Raw genomic sequence first — 27,023 nt, forward strand, 5'->3', positions numbered from 1 at the left:
CTGGCCACTTTAATTCAAAGCAAGGGTATTTATCCCAGGACAAGCAGGATGCTAGTCCTCACATATGGGTGACGTCATTGAACGGAGCCCAGGCGGGAAAACTTTCTGTCAAAGTTTCTAGAAACTTTTGACTGGCCCAGTGAGGCCACTGAGCATGCCCAGCATGCTATGATATTCTCTGCCACAGGTGTCTCTCTTCAGCCTTCGTTTTTTCCGCGCTGCAGCCAGCATCGCGGAACCGGAGCCGTTGAGTTTTTTCTCAACCTTCTTGTGACTATTTAGTCTATAAAACGTGATATTCTCTCTCACAAACTCTCTCGGGGTCTCTCCTTACCGGCCGGTAAGTAACCCAGTCTCGAATTTAATTTTCGGAGAGTAGAAAAATTTACCTCAGTCGAATCGACGGCCGTCATTCGATAGAAATGTCGACAGGATTTAAAAAATGTCCTGTTTGTGCTAGGAAAATGTCACTCACAGACCCTCACACCGAATGTGTGATGTGTTTGGGTGACAAACATGACCCAGTATGGCATTTTCTTATGTTCTTATGAGTTGTGCGACGAACGAGCAGCTCGTGACTTGCCAGACACTCTGTAATCTCTCACATTGAGAACATCTCTTATGTTCTTACAGAATTGTCCGCAATGTGCAGAAATGACGCCGAAATCGAGGAAAACCAGGCTTGAAAAAATGGAACATTTATTCAGCCTACAACTTATACCTTCCCCGTCGCAGTCGTCGAGGTCGTCTCCGGCTGGAGCGACTAAGCGAGTGATACTTAAAAAATCTCGCCCGGGACCGTCGGGGGATCATTCCTCTCTTTCCTCGTCTTCGACGTCACCAAAATCGTCTGAAAAATCGAAGTCAAAACATCGACATCGACACAGAAGCCCCCCGTTGTCTGATTCTGCTTCCCAGCAGCCCTCGACAGCTAAGCGGCCTACAACACAGGAAACGTCGGAGTCTTCCACGCCTCGGCCTACCTCGACTCCATTGATGACACCAGATCCAATACAAACTACGTGTCAGGAACTGGTACCTCAGCCTGCGCCACCGCCCACAGCCGCTCTGATTTCAACGGTTGTGCGGCCGGAATTGTCCGATTTCATCCGACAAGCGATTTCTCAGGCTTTCAAAGAACAGTTTACAATGCCGACTTCATTGTCGATGCCGATGATTTCCACATCGATGCCGGCAAATTTGCCGATGCCGGTGGGCACACCGATGCCGGGGCCATTCTTGACCCCGACGGTACACACAGACTCGACGTCGACACCGAAGATCATAACGTCATCGACGTCGATATATGCACAAATTCCAGCGATATCTTCCATGTTACCACCGGCGACGGACTCAACACCAAGGGCACCACCCTCGACAGCTTCATCGAGGACACCCATTCTTCCCTCGACAATAACAGAGCAGGACACTAGTGATTCTCAAGAATTGGCACTTTTTCAACGCCTTTTCAAAAAATATCACAAAGTTGTCGACACAGCTCCTCAAAAAGCCATGGAAGTGACTCCTCCTACAATATCCATCGATGACCCATTACCTGGGCCATCGGGTGTTTTTACAAGGAAAATCCCAAGAACTCCTTATCAACAGCCAGAGGAAGAAGATTCTTGGGATGATCCAGGATCAGATACTTCTTCTGAAGAGTTCATGTCCGAACCATCACCTCCTGAAGAAAGGAAAAGGTCATCACCTGAGGACTTATCTTTTTCAAGTTTTGTCCAAGAGATGGCGGATACAATTCCATTTAAACTCTCATCAGAAGATGATTCAAGACAGAATACCTTAGAGGTGCTGCAATTCGTGGACCCGCCAAAACAAGTTCTGGCAATCCCCATCCATGAAGTCCTATTGGATCTACAGAAACGAGTGTGGGAACACCCATGCACTGTTCCAGCAGTCAATAAGCGTCTAGACACTACCTACCTGGTGCAGCAGGCACCAGGCTTTCAAAAGGCACAGCTACCACATCAATCTGTGGTAGTAGAATCTGCCCAGAAAAAATCTAAAAGGGTACGTCCACATTCTTCAGCTCCTCCAGGGAAGGATCATCGTTTTCTGGACTCCCTAGGTAAAAAAGTGTACCAAGGTGCACTTTTATCTTCCAGAATCTCTGCCTATCAACTGTACATGACACAGTTCCAAAGGGATCTCTGGAAGCAAATGGAGCACTTCACAAATTCTCTCCCAGAGCAGTTTCAAGAATCTGCACAATCCATTATCACAAAAGGCCTCGAGGCTGGGAAACATGAAGTAAGGGCTGCTTATGACAACTTTGACACAGCCTCAAGAACAGCAGCAGCTGGCATTACAGCAAGAAGATGGGCCTGGTTGAAGGCATCAGATCTCAGGCCTGAAGTACAAGACAAGCTAGTAGATCTGCCATGCCGTGGGGATAACTTGTTTGGAGAGAAGGTACAGGATGCTGTCCAACAACTTAAGGATCACACGGAGACCTTAAGACAGCTATCACAACTGCCTCAAGAGCCAACCACCCAGGCCCCTAGACGTTTTCCCCGAAGGGAACCTAGACGCCCATATTACAGGCCAAGAAGGTACTATAATCAGCCTACAAACAGAACTAGACCTTCTAGGCCTACCCAGCGATCTCAGGCCAGACAACAAAGACCAGCCCGTGCTCAGCCTCCTCCTCAGACTGGTCCAGCTACGGGTTTTTGAACACACATCCAGAGATCAGACCCACCCTCCAAAACCCCAAATAACACATACCAGTGGGAGGAATGATTTCCTATTTCCAATCAAATTGGGAAAACATAACCACAGACCAATGGGCACTTTCCATTGTAGCTCACGGTTACAAACTAAATTTTCTCTCAATTCCTCCAGAATTCCCACCAACTTCCTACCCACAACAAAATTCCCAAATAATTCAGTTACAAATAGAATTATCCACCCTTCTGACAGCCAGGGCCATTCAACCAGTGCCCAGGTCTCAGCAGGGCAGAGGATTCTACTCCAGATGTTTCCTCATTCCAAAGAAAACTGGAGGCCTACGTCCCATCCTAGACCTCAGAAATCTCAACAAATTTCTAAAGAAAGAAAGGTTCAGGATGGTCTCGCTAGGCACAATGCTACCACTTCTTCAAACAGGAGATTGGCTCTGTTCTCTGGATCTTCAAGATGCTTACGCCCATATACCAATATACCCTCCTCATCGCAAGTATCTGCACTTCAAGGTGGGCCTTCAACATTACCAATACAGAGTACTGCCATTCGGACTAGCTTCTGCTCCCAGAGTGTTCACCAAATGTCTGGCAGTAATAACAGCACACCTACTCAAGCAAGGTGTACATGTGTTCCCATATCTAGACGATTGGCTCATCAGAAGCCAATCTCAACAAGGAGCAATACAGTCCCTCAACAAAACTATTGCTCTGCTACACTCCATGGGATTTCTCATCAATTATCCAAAATCACATCTAACTCCAAACCATCTCCTACAATTCATAGGAGCAGATTTAAACACCAGCCTATCAAAGGCATTTCTACCAGAAGATCGAGCAAACACACTGTCTCTACTGGCAAGCTCGATTCACTCCAAGAAACAAGCAACAGCTCATCAGTTTCTCACATTACTAGGCCACATGGCCTCCACGGTTCATGTCACTCCCATGGCAAGACTGGCCATGAGAATAACACAATGGACTTTAAGATCACAATGGATCCAAGCCATTCAACCACTTTATTCGCCAATTCAAGTAACTCACCAACTATGCTCTTCTCTACTGTGGTGGGTGAACAAGGACAATCTGTGCAAGGGCCTACCCTTTCAACAACCAGTCCCACAAGTAACTCTGACTACAGATGCATCCACCTTGGGTTGGGGAGCTCACATAGGGAATCTCCAAACACAAGGAACATGGACAAAGCTCGAAGCAACATTTCAAATCAATTTCCTGGAACTTCGAGCTATACGTTATGCTCTACATGCCTTCAAGGACTGCCTCTCAAACAAGACTGTGCTGATCCAAACAGACAACACAGTAGCCATGTGGTACATCAACAAACAGGGAGGGACAGGCTCGTACCTCCTTTGTCAAGAGGCAGCTCAGATATGGGGTTGGGCCTTGGAAAACTCCATATTTCTCAAGGCCACTTACCTAGCAGGCATTCACAATGTAGTGGCGGACAGACTCAGTCGTCAATTCAAACCACACGAATGGTCACTAGATCCTACAGTAGTGACCAGGATATTTCAACGTTGGGGACAACCAACAGTAGATCTCTTTGCATCACATCTGAATCACAAAGTGGACAACTACTGTTGCCTATACAACCTGAACAACAGGCCATCCAAGGACGCCTTTGCTCGCCCTTGGAACTCAGGCCTATTATATGCATATCCTCCGATACCACTCATAACCAAAACTCTAGTGAAGCTACAACAAGACAAGGGGACAATGATACTCATAGCCCCATATTGGCCTCGACAAGTATGGTTTCCCACATTGCTAGATCTCTCAGTCAGGGATCCCATTCGTCTGGGAACAGCTCCCACTCTCATAACTCAGGATCAGGGTCTGTTGCGCCATCCCAACCTTCAATCCCTATCCCTGACAGCTTGGATGTTGAAAGCTTGATCTTACAACCACTCAATCTTCCAGCTAACATTTCCCAAGTTCTTATAGCTTCACGTAAACCTTCCACAAGGAAGAACTACGTTTCCAAATGGAAGAGATACACTTTGTGGTGCAGGCAAAAAGACATCAATCCTTTCACTTGCCCCACAAAGTCTTTATTGGACTACCTGTACCATCTTTCAGAATCTGGTCTACAGACTTCATCTGTAAGAGTACATTTAAGTGCAATTTCAGCTTACCATAATCAGGTTTCACATGCACCTATTTCCACACAACCTCTAGTAAAAAGAATTATGAGAGGTTTAGTTCTTCTTAAACCACCAATTAGACACCCAGTCACTCAATGGGATATAAATTTGGTTCTATCTAGACTCATGCGATCTCCCTTTGAACCCATTGATTCCAGTGACCTGAAATTTCTTACATGGAAAACTATCTTCCTCATAGCCATTACATCAGCTAGAAGGGTTAGTGAGTTACAAGCACTAGTCACATATGAACCCTACACTAAGTTCTTACATGACAGAGTGGTTCTCCGTACTCATCCTAAATTCCTCCCTAAGGTAGTTACGGAATTCCACTTAAACCAATCTATAGTTTTACCCACTTTCTTTCCAAGGCCTCATGCTCACCAAGGAGAAAGGGCCTTACACACCTTAGATTGCAAGCGTACTCTGTCTTTCTACTTAAACCGCACTGCAGTTCACAGGAAATCCAATCAACTCTTTGTTTCCTATGACCCAAACAAACCAGGGAAAGCAGTGAGTAAACATACTCTATCAAACTGGTTAGCAGATTGCATACAGTTTTGCTATGAGAAAGCAGGCCTTCCTCTCCAAGGGCGAGTAAAAGCACATGCAGTTAGGGCAATGTCAACTTCAGTTGCACACTATCGTTCAGTGCCAATACTTGACATATGTAAAGCAGCAACATGGAGTTCTCTTCACACATTTGCAGCTCATTACTGTTTGGACAAGCAAGGACGACAAGATTCAGCCTATGGACAATCTGTCTTAAAGAACTTGTTTCCAGCTTAAACCCAACTCCTACTACAACCGAACTGCTGTGATCTTCGGCTGACTCATTCAACAAAAACATAGCACTACACAATGACTCAGCCTCTAGCTCGCTATTCACCCATATGTGAGGACTAGCATCCTGCTTGTCCTGGGATAAAGCAAAATTGCTTACCTTGTAATAGGTGTTATCCCAGGACAGCAGGATGTAGTCCTCACAGAACCCACCCGCCACCCCGCGGAGTTGGGCCTTCTATTTTTATTATTCTTTTTGCTACAGCTTTTGCTACATACTAGACTGAAGAGAGACACCTGTGGCAGAGAATATCATAGCATGCTGGGCATGCTCAGTGGCCTCACTGGGCCAGTCAAAAGTTTCTAGAAACTTTGACAGAAAGTTTTCCCGCCTGGGCTCCGTTCAATGACGTCACCCATATGTGAGGACTACATCCTGCTGTCCTGGGATAACACCTATTACAAGGTAAGCAATTTTGCTTTCTAGCTATTTCTATGCTGATGTTATACAGATAATTGCTAGTTCTGATCTTAAATCCTCTGTCTCTCTGTCCAACTTTAATAGTTGTCGTAGCAAAGTAGCTGACTGGCTAAAACTTTCAAAGCTTAAATTTAATCCTGGTAAATCAGAAGCCATGTGGTTTACTTGAAAACATGATCCCTCACTGCTTTCTTTGCCATGCATGTCGGAAAACTCTATCCAAGTAAAAAACACTACTACAACTCTAGAGATTAGACTTCATCCCTCTTTAAAATGTAACATATTTTCTATTTGTTGCAAAGTTCCAATTTCTTTCTAGGATTCATCTGTAGACTCAGACCTTTCTTGGATCCCTCTGATCTAAAATAATTTTCTACTCTTTAAATTTAACACACCTAGATTATTGTAATGCTATTTTCCATGGCTTCTCCACCACACAAATTAGAAGACTTCAGACTGTCCAAAATACTGCAGCTAAGTTGATCTTTGAAAATTTGACCATGATTCTCCCTTACTTCATTATCTGCATAGGCTTCCAATTTCTTTCCCTCTCCTAATCTATGCATAGTCCTCTCCTAATCTATGTATAGTCTTTCGCCCATCACATACAGCTCTTTTGGATTACTGCACCCCATGTGCATGACTCTCCACTTCTTGGCATTGAATCGCAGCTGCCAAATCTTTGACCACTCCAGGTTTTCTTACATCACTTTTATTCTCTCTATGCCTTCAGGCATGTCCACTCTGATGCAGATCATAGTATCATCTACAAAAAGACAAACTTTTTCCTTCTAACCCCTCTGCAGTATTGCTCATGAAGATATCGAACAGCATCGGTCCCAAAACTGATCCTTGAGGCACTCCACTTATCACTGTTCTCTCATCAGAATGGGTTCCATTTACCATTACACATTGTCTCCTTTCAGTCAACCAGTTAATAATCCACTCCACTCCACTTTTCACCAACACCCAAGTTTCTCATTTTATTCATGAGTCTTCTATGCGGGACCATATCAAAAACTTTGGTGAAATCCAAGTAAATTACATCAAGCGCTCTTCCTTGAGCAAGTTCTCTAGTCACCCAATCAAAAAGTCAATTAGATTTGTCTGGCAAGACCTTCCCCTGAAGTCACTGAGCCAAGGATTTCAAAGTATTGTCCACGATGATGCCTAGAACCTAACATTCTGTAACCACAGTGTGAGTTATTTATTTTATTTATTTATTTAAGGCTTTTATATACCGACTTTCTTGATACAAATCAAATCAACTCGGTTTACATCGAACAAAGCAGTAACTATAACCAACCAATCAACAAGAGATAAATTAAAGGAGCATAAAGTTACATAATAACAAGGGAGTAGGAAGAAATGAGGGGGAACAAGATAAAAGTACTAAATACAATGGAGAATGGGAGGGAGGCAAGGAGCCAACCTCATAATGACTTGTGAGCGTGATTAGCGTTTGTTTATTTACATAAGTGATGAAAAAGATCTAGGTCAAGCTGTTGGGCTAGTGGCGGGGAAGGCACGGCAGAACAACCATGTCTTTAGTTTCTTTTTGAAAGTTGGAAGACAAGTTTCCTGTCTGAGGTCCGGAGGCATGGCGTTCCAGATGGAGGGACATGTGATAGAGAATGTTCTGTCTCTGATATTTGAGTGGTGTACAATTTTGATTGGAGGAACATGTAAGGATCCCTTGTAGGCATCTCTTAAGGGTCTGGTCGTCGAGTGCAATTTGAGAGGGTGTAGAAGATCGAGTGGGGTCTGATGGTGAATATTTTTGTGGATAATTGTCAGTGATTTATGGAGAATCCTGAAGTTTACTGGGAGCCAATGAAGATCTTTTAAAATGGGAGAGATATGCGCTCTCCGATTAGTATTCGTCAAAATTCTCGCCGCTGCATTTTGGAGGAGCTGGAGGGGTTTTGTGGTAGAAGCCGGGAGACCTTGCAAGATGGAATTGCAGTAGTCAATCTTAGAGAACAGAATGGCTTGAAGGACAGATCTGAAATCGTAATGGAAAAGGAGCGGTTTGAGTTTTTTAAGTACTTGAAGCTTGTGGAAGCATTCCTTTGTGGTGTGTTTTATAAATTGTTTTAGGTTCAAGTGACTATCAATTATGACTCCAAGATCTCTAGCGTGGGATATTTGTATGTTAGATTGCAATTGGTGATGGAAGGGACTGCCTTCTGGGGTAATTAGCAATAGTTCTGTCTTGGAAGTGTTGAGAACCAGGTTGAGGCTTGAAAGGTGATGGTTGATCATTTGCAGGTGAGAGTTCCATAATTTGAGTGTTGAGTCCAGTGACTTGGATATGGGGATTAAAATTTGGACATCGTCTGCGTATATATAGAACTTAAGTTTTAGATTTGAGAGTACGTGGCAAAAAGGGAGTATGTAGATATTGAACAGGGTGGGAGATAAGGAGGATCCCTGCGGGACTCCGAATGGGGCGTTAGTGTGAGAGGATTCCTTATTATTGATTTTAACCTTATAGCCTCTGTTGCTAAGGAAGGAGTCAAACCATCTGAGAGCTGATCCTGTAATTCCTATGTTTGATAGCCGGTTTAGAAGGATATTATGATTTACGGTATCGAAAGCTGCAGAGATGTCGAGAAGGGCTAGGAGGAACGATTGTCCTTTATCAAAGCCAATGTAAATTTGATCAAGGAGTGAGGTGAGGAGGGTTTCGGTATTGTGTTCTTTACGGAAACCGTATTGTGACTGGTGTAGAATGTTATGGTCTTCTAGGTAATTTGAAAGTTGCTTATTTATGATTTTCTCCATGATCTTTGCTACAAATGACAGATTTGAAATGGGGCGGTAATTGTTGAGGTCATTCGGGTCAAGGTTCGGTTTTTTGAGTATAGGTTTGAGGGTAGCCGAATTGAGAGCATCTGGGAATATTCCTTGTGAAAGGGAACAATTGATAATATCGGCTAGATATTTGGAGATGTATTCTGGTATGAGGATCAGAAATTTGGAGGGAATTTGGTCCAGAGGGTGGGTGGAAGGTTTCATTCTTTTTATCAGATTTTCCACTTCTGTAGTGTGTGTAGGATCAAAGGATTCCAAGCTTATGTCTGTGTTCGGTAGGTGGAGGGTATCCAGAGATAGTGAGTTTGGGCTGGTAGGTAATCTAGCCAAAGTGTTTGAGATTTTATTCTCAAACAGTTACAAAAAGGAGTGATCCTTTCAGCTTGTTCTAGATTTAAACAAGTCAACAGATCACTGAGGGTTTCTGTTATGTTGGTGGCTTGCAATCCGCCATACTTACCTCCCACGTGGCTCAGTCTCCACACACCAGGAAGCCGCTGGAGTCCATCTTCCATGCCACCATGTCTACAACTGCAACAGCTGTCCTTAGCACGCTGGGAATGTCACCAGCTCCAACCTCCATGACCATCATACTACTAAGGCTCTACTTCCCCATAGGTGCACGCATGCACCTGTGCATACATAATATGCACTCAGTAGTGGGACACCAGGATGACATCATCCCCTCAGACCTATATAAGCCTCAGTCTTGCTATACTTCTTTGCCTCAGCTATGAGTTTCCTGCATTGTGTGTGTAGTATGTGCTGCTGCTCCTTGTTCCTGTATTTTTATTCCTGCTTCCTGCCTCATCTCTCCAGCCCAGCTTTGCCTTGCCTTTTCAACCCAGCCTGCCTTGCCTATCCAGCCCAGCCTGCCTTGTCTCCTCAGTCCACTTATCTCCATGCCTTCCCTCGGACTGACTTCTGAATCTAACCCTTGCCTGGACACTGACCATTCTTGTTTGCCACCTGCCTCTGACTTTGCCTGGACACTGACCATTCTTGCTTACCCCCTGCCTCTGACTCCTAGCCTGGCCCTGGATATACGCCTGTGCCACTGCCACAGATATTCTCACCTAAGAACTGCTGGCCCCTGGAACCTTAGGGCTCAACCCAAGGGGAAAGGGGTTGGTATAGGTGAATTTCCTATTCATTTTCTCTCCTGCATAGCTCTGCAAACTGTTGGTGAGGGCCTATGGGGCCTACCCTTTAGGATGAGCCAACCCCACCACAGCAACAAGGGTTCACAAATCTTACAGTTTCTTATTTCAAAATAGAGACTCTGAGATCAGTTATCATGGTGGTTAGTCAGGGAGAGTATTTGACTTCCTTGATTTGATGGAGACCTATCTTCATTAGAGATGTGAATCGTGTCCTCGATCGTCTTAACGATCGATTTCGGCTGGGAGGGGGAGGGAATCGTATTGTTGCCGTTTGGGTGTTTGAAGTATCGTGAAAATCGTGAAAATCGTGAGCCGGCACACTAAAACCCCCTAAAACCCACCCCCGACCCTTTAAATTAAATCCCCCACCCTCCCGAACCCCCCCCCCAAATGCCTTAAATTACCTGGGGGTCCAGCGGCGGTCCGGAACGGCCTCCTGCAATTGAATTGTGTTGTCTTCAGCCGGCGCCATTTTTCAAAATGGTGGCGCAAAATGGCGGCGGCCATAGACCAACACGATTCGACTGCAGGAGGTCGTTCCGGACCCCCGCTGGACTTTTGGCAAGTCTTGTGGGGGTCAGGAGGCCCCCCCAAGCTGGCCAAAAGTCCCTGGGGGTCCAGCGGGGGTCCGGAAAACGATCTCCTGCCGCAAATCGTTTTCCGTACGGAAAATGGCGCCGGCAGGAGATCGACTGCAGGAGGTCGTTCAACGGCGGTCCGGAACCCCCGCTGAACGACCTCCTGCAGTCGATCTCCTGCCGGCGCCATTTTCCGTATGGAAAACGATTCGCGGCAGGAGATCGTTTTCCGGACCCCCAGGGACCCCCAGGGACTTTTGGCCAGCTTGGGGGGGGCCTCCTGACCCCCCCAAGCTGGCCAAAAGTTCTTTTTGGGCCTAACGAGGGTCCCGGAGGGAACCCGCGGGGAATCACGTGACGCCGCGTCACTCCGACGTGGCGCCGACGTCACGTGCTCCTCGCAAAGGAGTTCAGGAATGGCGGCCTGACTCCCCGCTGGATCACCAGGGAGTTGTGGTAAGTCTTGGGGGGGGGATTAAGGAGGGTGAGGGGTTTAAATTTTTATTTTGGATCAACAATCGCGATTTCCAACGTATTCAACAAAGCTATGTTGAATAAGTTGGAAATCCGATCGTTTTCGCCTCATCACTTTTTTAAGTTAAAAAAAAAAAAAGTTGCGTTTTACATTTAAGTTCAAAACGAATGCACACCCCTAGCTTTTATAGACCAGGCACTTTTTGCTAGCTTATGTGTGTGTCTGTGTGTGCCACTATATTGCCTTTGGATACATTTCTGAATGAGGGCATATCATAATTAACTTGTAGATCTCACCAAAATAAAATCTTAGTTTGTGTATATTAATTTTGGTGTAAATTCTTACCTCGTCACTATTTTCTAAGGATGGAAGACAGAATCTTTTTCTTCGACTTTGGTGTCCAGTCAGTTCATGACAACTGCAATAGAAGCTCAGTTGATTTAGATTTGTTTCCCCATAGGCCATAGGGGGAAAGTAGGAAAAAGCTTGCATTAAAGTAGGATTTACATGGTTATGTATGGGGGAAATGAGAATATGTAATGGCCTTTATTGTCATCCCTTTGAGCATGGATATATTCACAAATATTTCTGGTACTTCACTGAGCATGTTAATCATCTGTAGCCCAGGGCCCCCTTGTCCTTATATATTGCAGTGGATCGCATGGTGCTATCTTCTTATTGCCCTAATGAGCATTCTGTCACTGCATTACAGCTATCAGTATCCAGAACTCATAGAGACCACTAATTCTGATCATTACACTTACAATTGATTTTATAGTACTCAGGCTTCTTGTTGAGTACAAACTCTTTCTTGTAAAGAGGGGAGTCCTCATAGTGTGCTTGATACTCAGACTCAAGAATTCTTTATGTTGGCCATAGCAATGTAACATAATATATTCATATATTAATGTTTTATATGTAATACCAGTGTACAAGAGAATTCACAAGTTACAACAGAAATGCATACTGTAAACCTTTTAGGAAGTCCATGACATTGTTAAAAGATCTGTTACATCTCTTTCATTATGCTGCAGGAAAATATTTGCTCAACAGGCTGTATCTACAGTATAAGGATAGAATAGATGGTGAAATCAAACAACAACTGCAGGAACAAAGAGCACAGAAGTTGAAGCAAGAGTAAGAATCATATTTCTGTATAAACACTTCCTGACAGTGCATTCATGCAGTTTGGACCTAGTTTGGACTCTATACCAGTCTTGCTTCCATGAGGTACCTATAGATACATTGCAGTGAAATATTGCCTCCCTGAAAGGACTAAATCCATTTATCAAATGCAGAGCCACTTTCTGCATAGGTGTCATGGTACAAAAACCAGTGAGTGGAGGGATGACAGATTTTCAGCTCTTGAGGATAAGACTGAGCTCTTAAAGGCTGGCCTGGAGACTCAGTGGCAGTGCAGAAGGACCTGAGTTCAGTTCCCGGCTCTAGTCTTTCACTGCCTAAGTTGGCCCAGGCGTGGGATGCTGCAGAGACCATGTTCACGGTCCCAGGAGGGTAATCATAGTCAATGTACCAATACTAGGGCTCCATGATTGCAAGAGTCAGTAAGAAGTCGTGGTGTGCTGCCCCCGTCCAAGGGCTGTTGCTAGAATGATTGGAGTAAAATAAGGTGGAAAGAAAGGGAAAAAATCCCCGGCTAGTTGTGAATGGAAGTTCATGATTCCAGATCCCAGCCCTGGTTCCGAATGAACTGGAAGCCCAAAAAAGCAGTAGAAAATTGCATGTCAGAAAAAAACCCAAATTAAATATTAAGCTCACTTGGTTGGCCATCTAGGATACAGAATCCTGGCCCTTCAAGATAAAGGTGATGTATTTGTCCTGTCTAGACCTGCAGTCTGTATATCTAATGCTCTGATTCACTTTTCTCTCTTGTTTTCTCTTTTCTTTTTTTTTTTTGTTTCCCTTCTGATTATTTTTCTTTATTCTGAATGGTTTTGCTGCTTGTGTTTTATTATACAAATTGTTATGTTTTTGTATTAATAGACAATTTTCATTTGATAAAAGATTTATTTAAAAAGAAATTTTAAAACATACTGAGGTCTCGTGGGTGCTATTTCATGACCAGCCAAGATGGACGCTTGAGCAGGAAGCTCCTCACCCCTGATTGTTCAATCCATCTAACAGCATTACCTTAACCTGACTTTTTCCAGCTTTCAGCTGCATAATCGCTGAATAAAACATCGGGATCGCGGCCAAATACAAAACCTTGGATTTAAAGCAATTTTCTTTTAGTAAACATGCCACCAACCTCTCTAGTGATGATGGTGGGCAGAAAACGGATGACCCCGGCGGCCTCACACCAGAAAATGCCACAACTGCTTTCTCCTTCAATTCCAGCTCAGCGGACTTACCAAGTAGGGAAGAATTGCGAGGTTTGTTTTTAGAGTTGTGGGCTAATTTAAAACAGCATAAAAGAGATCTCCTAGACTCCATTTCGTAGATAAGGGAGGATTTAGCATCTCTGGGTTCCTACGTCAATGAGCTGGATGTCCTGATAGAAGGCCATGCAGATTCTTATCAATAATTTGGTGGCACAACAATAACACCTCATGCTGAAGGAGAGTGTATCCCTCACTGAAAAGATTGAAGATCTTGAGAATCGCTCTCAGCAATGCAACTTAAGGATTCGAGGGGTGCCTGAAACTGAAGCCTATAAGGACGCACTGGACGTGGCTTTAAAAATTTGCACTTTCCTAATTACTGCCAATGATGCTGACGCCACTACTACTGGTTCATCTTCCCCTGTGAAAACTGAGCATGCCCATCGGGCATTAGGCCCGAGAACCAACAACCGAGCTAGAGACATAGTTTTATATTTGCACAGCTTCCAACAGAAAACCCACATCTATGAGGTGGTGAGGAAGCAACCCAAGTGGACTTGGGAAGGTAACTCTATTGCTGTTTTTCAGGATCTAGTACCCACTAATCTCCGAAAGCGCTACGAGATGCATTGCGGACATTGCTCAATGAACAAGTCTGTTATCGTTGGACTTTCCCTTTTGGGCTGCATTTCACCATTAAATGAACTACATACTGAGTAAAATCAGTTTCGGAAGCTGTAGAAGCCTTCAAGCAAGTGAACTTGCCTATCAACTTCAGCATGCCTAAGATGGCGGCCACTACACCTAAAACCGATATCTATCCATGCCGGCAACATGCTGCAAAGGGTGGTTGGAGGCTGTGTCGGCAGTCAGAAAATTCATGCTTTATCTGATCAGGGCTGAGGGCTGCAGAATATAACTGTTTTCTGATTTTTTGCCATGGACTTTGCTGTTTTGCTAAGCTAGCAATTAATACTTATAGTTTTATAACTTCTGCAAGCTATTTAGAACTATGCTTCACTACGCAATGCACTTATAGTTTTCTAAGTTTGCATGATGGAAACTTACACTGTCTGTTTATTGTTGCATCTTATTATGAATGGGCATTCAGGGGTGTTGATTTCTACCCTCCCTGGTTTGTCACTATTGTTCCCTATGGTTGGGAGGATCTGCTGTAAAGGTCTGGTGGATTATGTAATGGGTGGGAGATTTGTTGTGGAGGGGTATTGCGCATTTTTTTATATACTCTTCTACACATACCATACAGTTGAGAATCATTTACAAAAGTCCCTTGAGAATCATACCAGGGATTCTGTTATGGTTTATAAATACTCTTGATGCCAACTTGGATCTTTTCTATTAATGTTAAAAGTCTTCATACATATTGGAAACGCTAGCTTTTAATTCATGAATTAACCATTAACAGGGCCTATATTGCATTTTTGCAGGAGATCCATCTAAGGAAAAGGCATGAGCGTTTACTATTTCATAAGAACTACCCACACCAATATCTGGCTGCGAGCACTGTAGGAGTCAAATATACAGGAGTGGCCATTTTGATTTCTCAATCTTTTACATATGAGGTTGTATTTCAACTCCCTGACCCACAAGGCTGGTTTCTACTACTGAAACTTAGGGTGGGCAGAGAGATATTCACATTAGTTTCTGTATATTCCCCTAACTCTGACCAGATTTCTTTTCTGAAAGTGATAGATGACATTTTACATTCCTATGCAGAGGGGATCCTTCTCCTGGGAGGTGATTTTAACCTCAGTAAAAATTCAAAATTCGATAATTTTCAGCCTTCTCTCTCAACAGTGTCAGGAGCGAGGAAGGTGCTTACCTCTTTAATGTCTCAGTGGGGTTTAGTAGACATATGGAGGCAGAGGTAACTTAATTCTTGTGTTTACACCTTGTTTTCCTCGTCTCATGGTTCCTACTCCCACATTGACTATTTTTTTCTCACTGACAAGTTGTTGCAAAAATCAGGTGATGGGAGTAGACATAGGAAATATCAAATGGTCTGACCATGCACCTGTTTGAGTGGATATCTCTTTTCAGAATTTGGATTGTGGTCTGCAGTTCTGGCGCATTAATGAAAGCTTATTGAAAGATGATAATTTCCTGCAGTCATTAAACGAGCAGCTACAGGAGTATTTTAATCTCCAGACTCCTGCTCCCACTTCACAGGCTGTGATTTGGGACTGCTCTAAAGCGGTAGCATGAGGCCTTCTGATATCTCGTGCTTCTTTTTGTAAAAAAGAAAAGGAACTTCATAGAGCGCACCTATTCGCTGAGATTACACAGCTTTCTCAAGCTCATTTGCAGACCCAATCCAAGTCCATATTTCGGAAATTGTTGGAAGTGACGATGGAATTAAAATCACTTGATGATGCTTTGATGGCTCACAATCTTGAAATAACTAAGCAGGAGCATTTCGAGGGCAGGAATAAGTCTGGGTGATATTTAGCAAGGTGTTTGAAAGCTCTCCACCTACAGAGTACTATTGCTAAAATTAAAAATGCATAGGCGGAAACAGTTACCATGTCTGCTGACATCCAGTTTTGCTTCACATAGTTTTATGCAACTCTTTATAGTGCAGATACCACCATGGCTATTGACAATATCGAAATGTATCTCTCTTCCGTCCAGCTTCCCTGTCTCTCTCCTGAGCAGCAAAGCTTTTTGGACAACCCTATTAGTACCCCTGAGGTATTGAAAGTTATTAACTCTTTGAAGGGGGTAAATCTCCTGGATTTGATGGGCTCTATAGCAGTTATTACAAACGTCTTTCCCATATTTTAGCTATTCCTTTAACAGATATGTTTAATTCCCTTCAGGCGAGGAGGTTCCTTGGCAATTAATTCTAATGTGGCTGGGATTTCGGTTATCGTGAAACCAGGTAGGGACCCTGCCCTCTGTGGGTTCTACCAACTGATCTCTCTTATCAATTTGGACCTTAAAATTTTAGCTAGAGTTCTCACTAAGCGTTTAAATCGGCTTTTACCTACCTAGTGCACCATGATCAGGCAGGCTTTATTCCTAACATATCCACAGCTGATAATGTTCGTAAAATTGTAGACCTATTATGATGGGTGCGAAAAGAAAGTGTCCCAAGCATATTGCTATCCATCAACACAGAGAAGGCATTTGATATGGTGCACTGGCCCTTTTTGTTTAAGGCGCTGGAAAAAATGCGGTTCAGCCCTTTTTTTCTCCAGTGGCTTAAGAAACTGTATGGCTTGCCAAAAGCACAGGTGAAGGTTAATGTGGGCTTTGGGACAGTTTTTCAATAGGCCACGTTACGAGAAAGGGGTGCCCCCTGTCCCTTTTACTGTTTGCTCTTTTTTGGAACCTTTCACTATTAGGGTACTCCTAGCCGTTAAAATTAAAGGAGTCAGTATGGGTGAACTTCAGTTCAATTATCTTTATTTGCTGATGATATTCTTTTCACCCTTACCAATCCTTATTCATCGTTAGAGGCAGTATCGATTGAATTGTCTCGCTTTAGTGCAGTCTCTGGATTTAAAGTTAATTTTGAAAAATCTGAAATCCTGAACATTAATTTGGATGGGGCTTCTGTTTCCGCAATCCATCAGGCATTTCCTTTTAGATGGGTGAAGAAATCCTTAAAGTATCTAGGGGTTCATATTGGGACCAATGTGGCTGATTTGTTTTCCCTGAAGTATATGCCGTTGGTGAAGACTTTAGAAATGGACTTGGGAAAATGAGATAGGGAGTATTTCTCATGGCTGGGTCGCATAGCTATAATTAAGACGAATGTTCTCCTGTGATTTCTTTATTTGCTTTTGACTTTACCTATATATCTGTCCATGGCTGAAGATTTTTTATTTTATTTGGAAAAGGTGACCTCCTAGGGTTTCCCAGGCGATTTTATTTCAGCCCAAAAAGCGGGGTGGTTTAAATGTCCCCAACTTAGTATGTGCCCTCTTAGCTCCATGCCCTTCTTGATTTTCATAGATCTCATGCTACAAAACAATGGCTTTTACTAGAGCAAGCCCTAATTGGATGGATACCTTGTCGGCAGTCTCATGGCAACCCCGCTCCACCTGGTGTCCTCTAAAATATTTTCTCACAGGACAAGCAGGATGGTAGTCCTCACATATGGGTGACATCACAGGATGGAGCCCTGTATGGAAAAATTTCTGTCCAAGTTTCTATAAAGCTTTCACTGCCACTGGCAGACTGAGTGCACTGAGCATGCTCAGCCTGCAATTATCCCTGTGACAATAGGTGTCTCCCTCGGTCTTCTTTTTTCCGCTCTGCAGTAAGCATAGCAGTTAGGAGCTCTGTGAGAAATTCTAACACTTTTTCAGCACGGAAACACTTAAACTTTTACTTCACTAACACTTTTCCCTGCACGGGTCTCCCTTCGCGTATATTTGTTCGACGCTCGGTGAGTACTATGCCCTGTTTTTTCGGTCGGTTCCTGTCACCTCCCTGGCCTGCCAACAGACTGAGGCCTTCCCTCTCCCTATGTTTTCAGTTAGCCACACATAGCCTGCAAGTGTCCCTCTGTGACACTCTGCCTGGTTATTAGTGCTATTGGTACAGGGACTTCCACGGTTTCCGTTGCCGCCAGGGCCCTTGTCGATTTCAGGTCATAAGAACATAAGAAAATGCCATACTGGGTCAGACCAAGGGTCCATCAAGCCCAGCATCCTGTTTCCAACAGTGGCCAATCCAGGCCATAAGAACCTGGCAAGTACCCAAAAACTAAGTCTATTCCATGTTACCATTGCTAATGGCAGTGGCTATTCTCTAAGTGAACTTAATAGCAGGTAATGGACTTCTCCTCCAAGAACTTATCCAATCCTTTTTTAAACACAGCTATACTAACTGCACTAACCACATCCTCTGGCAACAAATTCCAGAGTTTAATTGTGCGTTGAGTAAAAAAGAACTCTCTCCAATTAGTTTTAAATGTGCCCCATGCTAACTTCATGGAGTGCCCCCTAGTCTTTCTACTATCCGAAAGAGTAAATAACCGATTCACATCTACCCGTTCTAGACCTCTCATGATTTTAAACACCTCTATCATATCCCCCCTCAGTCGTCTCTTCTCCAAGCTGAAAAGTCCTAACCTCTTTAGTCTTTACTCATAGAGGAGTTGTTCCATTCCCCTTATCATTTTGGTAGCCCTTCTCTGTACTTTCTCCATCGCAATTATATCTTTTTTGAGATGCGGCGACCAGAATTGTACACAGTATTCAAGGTGCGGTCTCACCATGGAGCGATACAGAGGCATTATGACATTTTCCGTTTTATTCACCATTCCCTTTCTAATAATTCCGAACATTCTGTTAGCTTTTTTGACTGCCGCAGCACACTGAACCGACGATTTCAATGTGTTATCCACTATGACACCTAAATCTCTTTCTTGGGTTGTAGCACCTAATATGGAACCTAACATTGTGTAACTATAGCATGGGTTATATTTCCCTATATGCATCACTTTGCACTTGTCCACATTAAATTTCATCTACCATTTTGATGCCCAATTTTCCAGCCTCACAAGATCTTCCTGCAATTTATCACAATCTGCTTGTGATTTAACTACTCTGACCAATTTTGTATCATCTGCAAATTTGATTACCTCACTTGTCGTATTTCTTTCCAGATCATTTATAAATATATTGAAAAGTAAGGGTCCCAATACAGATCCCTGAGGCACTCCAGTGCCCACACCCTTCCACTGAGAAAATTGTCCATTTAATCCTGCTCTCTGTTTCCTGTCTTTTAGCCAGTTTGTAATCCACAAAGGGACATCGCCACCTATCCCATGACTTTTTATTTTTCCTAGAAGCCTCTCATGAGGATCTTTGTCAAATGCCTTCTGAAAATCCAAGTACACTACCTCTACAGGTTCACCTTTATCCACATGTTTATTAACTCCTTCAAAAAAGTGAAGCAGATTTGTGAGGCAAGACTTGCCTTGGGTAAAGCCATGCTGACTTTGTTCCATTAAACCATGTCTTTCTATATGTTCTGTGATTTTGATGTTTAGAATTCTTTCCACTATTTTTCCTGGCACTGAAGTCAAGCTAACCGGTCTGTAGTGTCCCGGATCGCCCCTGGAGCCCTTTTTAAATATGGGGGTTACATTAGCTATCCTCCAGTCTTCAGGTACAATGGATGATTTTAATGACAAGTTACAAATTTTTACTAATAGGTCTGAAATTTCATTTTTTAGTTCCTTCAGAACTCTGGGGTGTATACCATCTGGTCCAGGTGATTTACTACTCTTCCGTTTGTCAATCAGGTCTACCACATCTTCTAGGTTCACTGGGATTTGGTTCAGTCCATCTGAATCATTACCCATGAAAAACTTCTCCAGTACGGGTACCTCCCCAACATCCTCTTCAGTAAACACACCGAAGCCTATACAACTAGGCCGAAGCCACGTGACCTCTAAGGAGAGACATTACTGCAAGCGGAGGGGCCTGTGTATGTACTGTGGCCAATCGGGCCACGCAGTCCAAACCTGTCCCATTTGTCCGGGAAACTGACGGGCCTGGGATCTGCAGGAGGACTTCTCCTGGGCCTTACCTTTCCTACTCCTCCATTATCTTTACCTGTATCCCTGCTTTGCGGAGGTCTCGAGTTTCAAACTCTCGCTCTCATTGACTCCGGTACCGGAGGTAATTTTATTCTGCAGCACTTGGTCGAACATCTGAGGATTCCTATCACACCAATAGATAAACCTCTGCTATTGTCATCTATCCATGGAGAAACACTTCCTGGAAAAGTTTCTTTGATCACCCAGGCCATTGGCCTGTGCACTGGAGCCCTACACTCAGAATCAATTTCCTTTCTAGTGTTGGAAAAAGCCATGCATCTGGTGGTGTTGGGTCTACTGTGGCTTCAAGACCATATGTCACAATTTAATTGGGTTACCTTGGAACTGTCCCGGTGGGGACCAGACTGTCATGGTCGGTGTCTTGCTGACGTTTCACTGCTCATCTGCATGCCTACCACTCCATCATTACCTGTCTTACCTCCACAATACGCCTCTTTTCGGGATGTTTTCTCTAAGCAAGCAGCTGATGCGCTTCCTTCACACAGTGTTCGATTGTGCCATAAATCTGAAGCCAAATTCTGAACCTCCCAAAGGAAGAGTCTACCCTCTTTCTGTAGCTGAGAGCAAAACTATGTCTACCTACAAACAGGAAAATCTACAAAACGGATTTATCAGACCTTCCAAATCCCCTGCTGGTGCAGACTTCTTTTTTGTAGGGAAAAAGGATGGCACCTTATGCCCCTGCATCAACTACAGGGTTCTGAATGAGATTACCATCAAGGAAAGGTATCCCCTGCCCTTAATATCTGAACTGTTTGATAGACTCCAAGGGGCCAAAATATTCTCCAAATCGGACCTAAAAGGAGCTTATAACTTGGTGCGTATTCGAGAAGGAGATGAACGGAAGACTGCTTTTAACACCCGTGATGGACACTTTGAATACCTCGTCATGCCCTTCGGTTTACGTAATGGACCTGCAGTCTTTCAAAATATGATGAACGACATCTTACGGGACTTACTGTATCAATGAGTAGTAGTATATCTTGATGATATACTGATCTTTTCTCAGGATCTGCAAAGTCATCAGGAGGATGTTAAGAAAGTCCTAAGATGCCTGCCTGAGTACCACCTTTACGCAAAGCTTGAGAAGTGCGAATTTCACAAAGAAGCTGTACCTTCCTGGGATATAACGTTTCGAAGAACAGTTTTCAAATGGACCCCAAAAAACTTGAGAGTATCCGGGACTGGTCTCAACCCACAGGCCTGAAGGCATTACGTCACTTCTTAGGATTTACCAATTACTACCGATCCTTCATTAAAAATTACTCATCATTGACAGTCCCTCTAACTGCTATCACCAAGAAGGGAGCCAACCCTGCCAATTTTCTCCTGAAGCCATCTCAGCCTTCATGATGCTCAAAGAGGCTTTTCAAAAGAAGCCGTGTCTCTGCCACCCTGACTCACACTGTCCTTTCATCGTGGAGGTTGACGCATCCGACATTGGTGTGAGGGCAGTTCTAAGTCAGTACAGTGAATCCAATGTGCTCCATCCTTGCTCCTTCTTTTCTAGGTGATTCTCGCCTGCTGAGAGAAACTATGGGATAGGAGACAAGGAGCTTCTTGCGATCAAACTGGCTTTTGAAAAGTGGCGTCCCTGGCTACAAGGCGCTCAACATCAAATAGTAGTATACACCGATCACAAGAATCTAGAGTATCTTCGACATGCTCAATGACTCAACCACCATCAGGCAAGATGGTCCCTGTTTTTCAACAGGTTCGATTTCCTTCTGAAATACCGTCCAGGAGAAAAGAACACCCAGGCTGATGCCTTATCACGTTCCTTCTCACCTCAGGACGTGGCAGATGAACCCCGTCATATCATCAATCCCGCAAGAGTGGTGCTTGCAGCCACCCACACGGTACCTGCTGGGAAGACGGTGGTGGTCAGAAGTTTAAGAAAAAGAGCTCAGCTTGTTAAAATGGGCACACGATTCTCGTCTGGCAGACCATCCTGGACAGAGTTGCATCTTAGCAATGTTGCAAAGGTACTATTAGTGGCCAACCATGAAGAAGGACGTGCAAGCGTACATGGGTTCTTGCGCTGTCTGTGCCAAGCAAAAACCACCACCCGGGCGATCTTGGGGTCTATTACAACTTCTACCATCTCCAGATGAACCTTGGACCCATATCACTACTGATTTTGTAGTGGACTTGCCATCATCCAGCGGCAACAACACCATATGGGTTACGGTCGACCGTTTTTCTAAAATGGCACACTTTGTAGCATTACCAGGATTACCCTCTGCTACTGAATTAGCTAAACTTTTCATAAAGCACTTCTTCCGTCTTCATGGGATGCCCAAACATATACCATCTGACAGAGGAGTGCAATTTACTGCAAAGGTTTGGAAAGCATTATGTCAGAAGTTTGACATCGCTTTAGATCTAACCTCTGCCTACCATCCTCAGTCTAACGGTCAGACTGAGAGGATGAATAGGATGCTGAAACAATTCTTGTGATCCTATGTGTTACGACTGTCACTGCACGACGTCTCCACTCCGCCCACCTTACCTTTTTTGCAACTCCTTCCACAGTTGATGGACTTCTGGCTGCCGTGGTGTCTGCCTGCTGTCCTCTCCGGCATCCCCAGACCGGCTTGGGCACTGCATCCCGCCATGTTGTCCAGGTACCATAGGGCATGCGCGCCCGCGGCCCTGCTTCTTATTCTCTCTTTGGCGCGAACCTCAGGGGCATTCCCCTGTGATGACGTCACGCATCCCGGATACAAAAGCCTACACTTTTTGCTAGTTAATCGAGTTAGCAAAGGAACTCCTTACGGATGGGATTCGCTCTCCGTACCTAGCTACTCTGCCTCTCCAACTTTTGGACTTTATCCTAACGGGGTACCTGCTCCTCGGGGGCCTCTCTCATTTCTTTCAGGTCGCTATCAGGAACCGGTACTCGCTCCTCGAGGGCACATGTTCCCTGACTCGCTGCTTGGAAGAAGCCGCTGCCTTCATCATCAGTGATTTACCAACTTTATTTCCTCAGAGCTGTTCCCTGGAACCAGGTACTCGCTCCTCGAGGGCCTGCCTCTACTCCAGCTTCTGTGTTACCTTCTGGGAGAAATCGCTGTGTGAGTAACTTTACCAACGAGGCTCTATACCAGAACTCTGTGTATGCTACACTGTACTCACTATCTCAGTTTTCTCCACTACAGCACAGCCATAGAGGGAATCACTGTTCCAGTATCCTGATGGACGGCCTCCGGGCCGCGAGAGGAACTCGAGTCCGCGGCTCCGGCCGCAAGAGAGGCCTGACGTCGGCGGCGACCAGCCGCGTTGGGAAGGCAGCAGCTCGGGGTAAGGTGCCTGCTCGCGGGGGGACCCGCAGGCAGTGGTTCCTAACACTAGACGCAATAATTTGTGCTTTACAGGACTCCCAGAGTCTGTTATAGAGGCAGCCCTGGCTACGGAATTGGAAAAATGGCTACCAGAAGCCTTAGAACTGACCTCTCTGTTAACCTCCTTCCATATTGAAAGAGCCCAAGGGCTAGGCATCAAAAAGCCCGGCCCAGAATTGTTATTGCCAGAATTTTAAATGGAGCTCACAAGCAGGTAATTCTGAAATCCTACAGGCAGCACAGAGAGCTTAAATACCAGGGCAACACAGTATAGCTCTTTCAAGATTATTCAGCTCCTGTCTCTAGCAGCAGGAGTTATTCTCCCCAAAGTGCTCTGCTCTGGTGGCTCAACAAATTAAATTCACACTGCAGTTCCCGGATAAATTAAAGGTTTGGCATGCAAACAAGATACATTTCTTCAAGGAACCTTCTCAAGCACAAACCTTCCTAGATGGACTGGCCTGAAGGAATGAATCAGAGACCGTTGGTATACCCAGCCACTCACAGGTCCTACAGTAAGTTCAAAGGACATAAAAAATATGGTTATTCATCTGTTTTCTTTAAAAAAAAAAAAAAGGAGTTCATTTTACCCCCAACATAAAGACTGTAACTTTGTTCGTTATGGAAAGTTTCAATAAAGTTTTCTCAATCTCACCTCGACGTTCCCTCTGCCGCATTGACCCAATGATGTCATCCCAATGCTGCAGCCCGATGTGAGGGAGCCCCATTCCTTGCCCTTCCTCATCGGTTGTGCCGGATCTTCCCCTGATTTTTTTTTTTTTTTGGAGCTCAGCATTGTCAGTGGACCCAATGCCTGCGGGATGACTGCCCCCTCTACAAAGAATCAGTGGAGTCTCTGAAGTTTGCTGCTTAGTTTCCTGAGGGGGTCTGGGCACCTCCCCAACATTGGACTGAATGGGTACTCCCGCAATGCCTGCCTTCCGGCTCAGCATTACCTCTGGACCGAGAAGCTTCAGCAAGAACTTCCAAACCCTGACAATCACTGGCTTTGAATCTCAGTGAGGACTTTAAGCTGCCCTCAATGCCGGGGTCAGATTCTCAACTTGGCCTCTTATTTCTCTCTGGGGGAGAGGGAACAGGAGACATAAGAGCACTTAGACTTAAAATATTTCTGCTGAGACATGATAGAGGGTCTAGAATAAGGTGGAGGGAAGAAGAAGGAAGAGCGCGTGGAACGGAGGGAAGAGAAAAGGGGAAAAAAAAGTGCAAGGAAACAACCTAAAGCATTTGTTCTGGGCACACTGCCTATACCTTTAGGGTTGCTGGTGCTCACACTTTGTAAACGTACCTCTCTTCTCTGTGAGCATTTCTAGCTCATGGAGAAAATGTTTAATTGGAAAAGGGGGGAGGGGGTGGGAGAGGGTGGGGGTAAGATGACTGTTACACAATCCTCTTCATATGGTACAGAGGGCATTTCATTCAATACCTCATGTTATACTTTACTGTTACTCCTTTGGAATATTGAGTATATCCTTAACATGTGCTCTGCATACTATTCCCTGAGTTCTGGCTGGGAAACCCAGGGATGGTATTACGTTAGTACTCCGTTTGGTCCATGGATTTTTGCTGGTGATAATGGGTGATCCCCTAAGAGTGGCCTCTCTGAATGTAAATGGCTTGGGGTCACCAATAAAAAGAGCTCAAATTTTGCAATTTCTAAAAAGACACAAAATACATTTCCCTGTACGTACCAGGATCAGTCCAGACTGCTGGGTTATGCCTCCCCTCCAGCAGATGGAGTCAGAGAGAAAACTGAAAGCACCTCCCAGATATACTGGTGTGCCACCTGCTATCCTTCAGTATTTCCTCTGACTCCAGCAGATTGAGAGACATAACCTGCGGTCCTGTCTATCCTGACAAAAAATCTTTCAGGTGTCATTTACTAATTATTACTTGTTAGTTATACTGTCTAGATCAATTAGTTGGTTCTCTAACTAGTTTAAAAAAAAAAAAAAAGAGTTTTAGTTTATTTCGTTTATTCTCCCTTTTTCTGGTTCAGCGCAGCGTGTTATTCACTGCAGCATAGAGGCAGGCTGTGAGAGCATTGCTCTCATTCTTTTTCCCGGTGTTGTGTCCCTTTTGGTCCGGGGGAAAGACTACCGGTGGTCCGGTCACCCTCCCCCATCTATCTCTGCTTTATGCCAGGTATTTTAACCTGAAGAGGGCCTTGTTTATTTGTAAAAAAAAAAAAAAGTTAATTAAATTTAGAATTAAAGATTAAGGACCCGTAAGCCCTGTTGGAAACAGGCTGCAGTCCGTTGTAGCCCTAGCCTGCCGCGCTGACCGGGGACTCCGGAGGGGGTGAGGTTTCTTCACCCAGCGAATTTGCCAGTCGCAGCGACAGCTTTTTTGGCGCGAATTTACTGCTCCCAGACCCAGCTACTTACTTTTGGGCGCCCTTTTCTGCAGCTTCAGGATGCCCCGATCTTCGGCCTGCACGGCCTGTGGCAAGGCGGGGGCGCGACTCTCCAGGGAGGGTCTCTGCTCCCACTGCATTCCCGGGGGCGAGGGACCCTCCCGGGGGCCGAGCGCAGCCCGCAGCACGGCTTCTCGTCCTTCCTCGGAGCGATTAGGCAGGCTGGCAGCCGCGCGGTCCTTAGCCCCGCCTCCCACTGTTAGGGAGCCGGCGGCCATTTTGAACACGCGGCAGCCTGCTGATTCGGCATCGGAGGAGGAGGATTTTTCTTTTAACTCTCCTCCTGCCCTAAGCCCGTGCCGTGAGTCGGATTTGGAGGCTCCTCGAGCCCTTCCCCCTCGGGACCAGCCCGCGGGGGGGCTCCAACAAAAGGAAAGTGCCTTTTTCTTCCAAATTTGTTTTGTTAATGCATCAGGCGTTTTTAGACGCGGAGGCAGGCTGGGAGCCGGAGGAACCCCCTCCCCCTACGGTCCCCAGAGTTTCCCCTGAGCAAGGACGGTCTGGGTCTCAGGACAAAGTGGGGGGTTCGGATGCTGCTAGAATTTATTCCCTAGGGGGAAAGGGAGGTCCGGGAGCACCGGATTTTACCCAGGGGTCTCCGGATGGCACATGGTCTCCGGATGGCACAGGGACAGAGGTCTCTGACGCTCAGGGAGCGCTCAAAGGCGATGACCCCCAGATTCTGCGCCTCTTTGGCAAAGATGAACTTAACTTTTTAATCCTTCATGTTTTGAAGGAGTTAGAAATCCCAGCGCAGCAGCAGGACGCTAACACTTCCACAGGGGACATAGCTATGGCAGGTCTAAGGGCCCCCCCCGCTGACTTTTCCTTTACATGCCAAGGTCTTACAGATCGTGTCCAAAGAATGGGAGGTGCCGGAGGCATCCCTGCGCGTAAGCAGGGCAATGAATAAGTTGTATCCCCTGCCAGCGGATTCTTTGGATATTTTTAAGGTCCCTTCCGTGGATTCGGCAGTGACTGCTGTGGTTAAGCATGCTACCATTCCTGTCACGGGAGGAGTAGCCTTGAAGGATCTCCAAGACCGAAAGTTAGAGGTTCTGTTAAAGCGCATTTTTGAGATAGCAGCCTTAGGGGTCCGAGCAGCGGCATGTAGCAGTATGGTTCAGCGCGCTACTCT

At 45.0% G+C, this 27,023-nt stretch overlaps 1 protein-coding gene across 6 annotated transcripts in view; it reads left to right on the forward strand.

The window, feature by feature from the left end:
• The window catches only part of AK9 (adenylate kinase 9), an 829,950-nt gene that overhangs the window by 329,291 nt on the left and 473,636 nt on the right, over positions 1 to 27,023 (forward strand). For all 6 annotated transcript variants that reach the window (XM_029595283.1, XM_029595287.1, XM_029595288.1 and 3 more), the window contains one exon: positions 12,196 to 12,298. In XM_029595283.1, the coding sequence (XP_029451143.1) occupies positions 12,196 to 12,298 (103 nt within the window). The remainder of the gene's footprint in view (positions 1 to 12,195; positions 12,299 to 27,023) is intronic.

Source organism: Rhinatrema bivittatum, chromosome 3 (genome assembly GCF_901001135.1).
Source record: "Rhinatrema bivittatum chromosome 3, aRhiBiv1.1, whole genome shotgun sequence".
Classification (NCBI taxonomy): Eukaryota; Metazoa; Chordata; class Amphibia; order Gymnophiona; family Rhinatrematidae; genus Rhinatrema; species Rhinatrema bivittatum.